Source organism: Capsicum annuum, chromosome 3 (genome assembly GCF_002878395.1).
Source record: "Capsicum annuum cultivar UCD-10X-F1 chromosome 3, UCD10Xv1.1, whole genome shotgun sequence".
Classification (NCBI taxonomy): Eukaryota; Viridiplantae; Streptophyta; class Magnoliopsida; order Solanales; family Solanaceae; genus Capsicum; species Capsicum annuum.
In genome coordinates this window covers 226,927,170-226,932,113 of record NC_061113.1, presented here as the reverse complement: position 1 = coordinate 226,932,113, position 4,944 = coordinate 226,927,170, and the positions used below count along the sequence as shown (strand labels likewise).

The 4,944-nt window shown below is 39.8% G+C and overlaps 1 protein-coding gene across 1 annotated transcript; it reads left to right on the top strand.

Moving 5' to 3' along the window:
* The first annotated feature begins 1,053 nt into the window (after positions 1-1,053).
* On the top strand, positions 1,054-3,720 carry LOC107863152 (pentatricopeptide repeat-containing protein At4g30700). Its single transcript, XM_016708953.2, has one exon. It carries the CDS (start codon positions 1,548-1,550, stop codon positions 3,714-3,716), a length of 2,169 nt encoding a protein of 722 aa, XP_016564439.2. The 5' UTR covers positions 1,054-1,547; the 3' UTR covers positions 3,717-3,720.
* Positions 3,721-4,944: the final 1,224 nt, after the last annotated feature.

Below are 4,944 nucleotides of genomic sequence, written 5' to 3'. Positions count from 1 at the left end.
CTGCCCCGTCAACAATCTTGACGTGCTCAAAATATGACTCCAATTGCAATATGAAATTTTCTACGTCTTGAGCATTCCTATCACCCTTAAACACGTTGGGTTTAGGAGCCTCAATACGAGCATCATGGTAAGCCACGGAACCATGATTTCCACCAACACGGGCTGCTTCCAGTTGTTGCTTCAAATCAGCAACTTTCTCTTGCAAAGCGGACTGCCCCAACATCACCTCGGACAGTTTTGACCCAAACTCCTCGTGTAGCGCTGATAATGCTTCCGTGAGCTTGAGTTCCAAGCTGGTCAGCCCCTTCTTGTGCTCTTCATTTTGCTCGGACAAGTCAGCTTTGACTTCGTCCAGCCCTTCAAGAGCAGCAGCCTCAAGGGTACCAACGTTGGACTCAAGGGTCTTGAAGCGATGGCCCAAAACCGCTAAGCCAGCCTCCGTGCTAACGATTCTCTCATCGAGAGAACCGGATGCTGAACCTTCGCCATCTTCCGCGTTGGTGACAGCCTCACTAACTGGAAGTTGGGCCTCATCCTTGTTCCTACTCTTGTCACGTTTTCTGGTCTTGGTTTTGCCCAAGTTGTCGCCGTCGTATGCCATGTTCAAAGTGCTGCTCTGATACCACTTGTCACGGGCCTAATTTTAGCCGCGTGCTGACAGCTTAACACTCTCGATATCGATGCTAAACTCAGTCCTAAACCAGCTCTAAATCCATCCCCAAGAACCTTTGAACACTCACACAAACTCGTAAGGAAAATAGCAAAGGAAGACACTCGATTTGGGAGGCCCGAAGAGCCAATTTTCTGATTATATTTCTTGAGTAAAACAAGAATGATGATCTGCCCAAGAGGGCCTTACAAGATATATATCATGCCCCTTAGTCAAGGGATACAATAAATGCTAGCCAACATTACTACATTTGGGCATGCAATCCATGGACTAGTGGAAAGGCCCTTGTCTCGTAACCTGTTTTTGTTGTGCAGTTTCTATTCAGCTGGTCAAGGCTCCAAAGCCCCATAAATGTTGATCCGAGCTTGTATTTTGACCTCCCAAAGATGCCTCCACGTTGGCCTTGTCACGAGACGTTGTGGGGCTCCGAAATGTACTCGAACCGTTCGGAATTGTGCCCAAAACGGGATGAATTTAATGGGTAGTGACGCGGGGCGTCACACTAGACTCGAACTTCACAAAGTTCTATTATTCTCTAAATAAAATTTGAATCTATTTTTATCGATTTTTTTAGCTAAGGAAATATTTTTTTCAACTTTTAGCTGATATGAGTTTTTTTAAATTGACATGTGTCCTTTGACATAGTTTTCATTTTATGTAATAAAAATATATGTCAAATGACAAAAATATGTTAGTTTAGAAATAATAACAAGTTAAAGTTAGTAAGTTTGGTCATATTGATTACTGAATGCTTATTTCTTACTGAAATAATTACTGAATGCTTATTTCTTCCTAGAATAGCTACCGGAACTTTATGTCTCGTCAACCGTGTCTCCGCCGTTTGTATTGAAGGGATAGTAAAAAGTATAAACCAAGAATGATGATTTTGAGGTCATCATCTAGGGGGACCTGGAAGCATCACCGTTGGAAATGGCGTAGTTATAACACTCATCCATCAACGTCCAACGTTGTAACCACTAACATTGCCATTACAAAGCTAGCGAAAAACGGTTCACTTGAACATGCCCGAAAGCTGTTCGACGGAATGCCTGAGAGATCAGTTGTTTCATGGAACACCATGATTTCAGGTTATTCCGAATGGGAAAAGTTCAGTGAAGCGTTAACCTTAGTTTCGTTGATGCACAGCAGCTATATAAAGCTGAACGAGTCTACTTTTTGTTCAGTGTTAAGTGTTTGCGCTCGATCGCAGACGCTTAATCTTGGTAAGCAAGTCCATGGGCTAGTTTTGAAATCTGGATATCAAAGTTTTCATCTTGTGGGTAGTGCTTTATTGTATCTTTACTCCACGTGTCATGAAATTGAAGATGCCAGGGTGGTATTTGATGTATTGCATTATGAGAATGAGTTGTTATGGAGCTTAATGCTTGTGGGATATGTTAAATGCGACTTGTTAACTGATGCTTTGGAGATTTTTACGAAAATGCCGACTCATGATATTGTTGCTTGGACCACTTTGATTTCTGGATATTCAAAGGTTGAAGGTGGTTGCCAGAAGGCTTTGGAGTTGTTTCGGTCAATGAGAGAGGATGATAAGGTGGTCCCGAATGAGTTCACGTTGGATTGTGTTTTGAGAGTTTGTGGTAGATTGAGATCTTTATATAGCGGAAGAGCACTTCATGGGTTGATAGTGAAGTTTGGGTTTGAGTGGGATCATTCTGTTTCTGGTGCGCTGATTGATTTTTATTGTAATTGTGAGGTTCTTGATGATGCTATGTTAGTTTATAGTGCACTAGTTAATCCTTCTATAAATGATTCAAACTTGCTGATTGGAGGGCTAATCTTGGCGGGAAGGATGGAGGAAGCTCGATATTTGTTTAACGGATTAACCAAGAGGGATCATGTTTACAGTTTAATGATTAAAGGATATGCCGTGTCTGGTCAAGTAGAGGAGTCAAAACGGCTGTTTCTGGAGATGTCAGAAAGAAATTTAACTTCCATCAATACCATGATTTCTGTGTACTCAAGGAATGGTGAAATTGATAAAGCTGTAGGTCTTTTTGAAGGAGTGAAAGTACAGAAAAATACCGTTACCTGGAATTCTATGATTTCAGGATATACCCAAAATCATCAACAAGAGATGGCGCTAAAATTGTATACGACCATGAGAAGATTATCAATTAGCCAAACTAGGTCAACATTTTCTACCCTGTTTCATGCTTGCTCCTGTCTTGGATCACTTCATCAAGGTCAATTGATTCACGCAGATCTGATTAAAACTCCATTCGAATCCAATAACTATGTTGGAACAGCTCTTGTTGACATGTACTCCAAATGTGGGAGCCTTGGTGATGCTCAAGCATCCTTTCACAGCATTGCATATCCTAATGTAGCAGCATGGACAGCTCTGATTAATGGGTACGCACATCATGGGCTTGGCTCTGAGGCACTTGTCCTTTTTAACCAAATGTTAGATGAAGGGATTGATCCTAATGCAACAACCTTTGTCGGTGTCTTATTGGCTTGTACTTGTGTGGGTTTGGTGAGCGAAGGCATAAGACTTTTCCACGTAATGCAAAAACACTATGGTATAGAACCTACTCTAGAACACTACACGTGCTTGGTGGGTCTTCTTGGTAGATCAGGCCATTTACATGAAGCTGAGAAGCTTGTTAATAGAATGAATATTGATCCAGACAGTATTATCTTTATTGCGCTTCTTAATGCTTGTTGGTTCTGGATGGACATGGAAGTTGGCGAGAGGGTGGCTGAGAAACTGTTCTCATTGGATCCCAAGTCTACATCCGGCTGTCTTATCGTGTCCAATATGTATGCAGGATTTGGCAAGTGGTGGGAGAAGATGAGAGTGAGGAAAGCAATGAAGAAGCTGCAGTATAGAAAGGATCCTGGATATAGTTGGATTGAACTAAACAACAAGGTTCAATTTTTCTCTGTTGATGATAGAAGTCATCCTTATTATGATATAATTTACTCAACTTTGGAAAGCATAACGGCAAATGTAGACGCCGAAATTAATTTTGATTGTACTTCTTCAAAATTATATGGGGAAAGTGAGTTACTATCTTAGTTAATCCTCCTGATTATATTGATATGCATCGCTGCCACGGTACCCCACTTTGTTGTTGTTGCATAGCATCCACGGTGTTTGATTGAAGTTGTTAGTTGTGTCAAAAAATAATGCAACTAGCATCATCGAAACTTCTGCAATATATGTTCTTGCCGCTAATTTAGTTTGACTTCTCTATGCATTAAAACCAATTATGGAACTCTGTTTCTCCGGGGCTTCATTTCTTTTATGTCTAAATCTTGTGTCAACTTCTATATAGCATTATTGAAATTAATGGCAGAACATTGCCCATTGGTTGGCTCTGTTGCCTAGAATGATATTTCACCTAGGTGGGTGCCTGAGATTTGTTGTGGATATGCAATGGCTAATGTTTGATATATGAGGCCTTGATCTATCCCGTTGAAAATGATACTTGGGCTCAAAGGCATAGGTTCAAGCATTAGGAGATAATCTATTCTGATATATTGTTGGTTCTTGTTCATACACTTCTCCACAATTTTGACTGGTTATCAGTATATATTCTTTCATTATCCTCTGATTTTATCCATTATAAAGTGGGTGTACGTTTTATATTCCTAAGAAATAGTAGGGTTATTAGTTTCTCGAGCTGGTTCCACTTTCCCGGCAAAATTCTGATACTTTTCTGATCTTTGTTTTGGTAATTCTGATGCCTTTTTTTTTTTTTTGAAAAGATCTCATATGCTACATGGGTGCTTCCTAAGAAACAGAAGAACTATTACTTTTTGGAGCTGCATCCTCTTTCCTGGGACAATTCTGATGCTTTCTGATCTTTTTTTGTTTTCTGATGCTTTTTGGGGAAAAAACCTCCTTACATGAGGTTACTTATGGTTTAAATTTGATCTTCTTTCCAAGTAATGTTTGACAAAAGGATCATTGATAGTGCTTATCGTGAATGTAGTATTCAATTAACTTTCATATATTAGACTTTCGTTAATCGCGATTGATTAAGCATGAGATAATTCAAGATTATGTACTAAATCTATGGTTCCTAATAGAAACTTCATGGTTCCTATTGGCTTCACAATTGCTTGTTTGAATGAGGTTGAATCAGATTTTCTTTTCTAAGATAGTCTTTTTGATTTATAAAATGGAGTAATAATATGTGATGGTTTTAGGTGGGGTAGAGGTAGTTCAAAGAAACATCGAGGGGTTACAGCTTATGGAGGACATGACCCTTGATGAAAGGTGTGGAGGATGCGAATTAGGG

What these genes read in the sequence shown, in the direction of transcription:
- LOC107863152 (XM_016708953.2), top strand. Translation starts at nt 1,548, where the DNA reads ATGATGATTTTGAGGTCATCATCTAGGGGGACCTGGAAGCATCACCGT.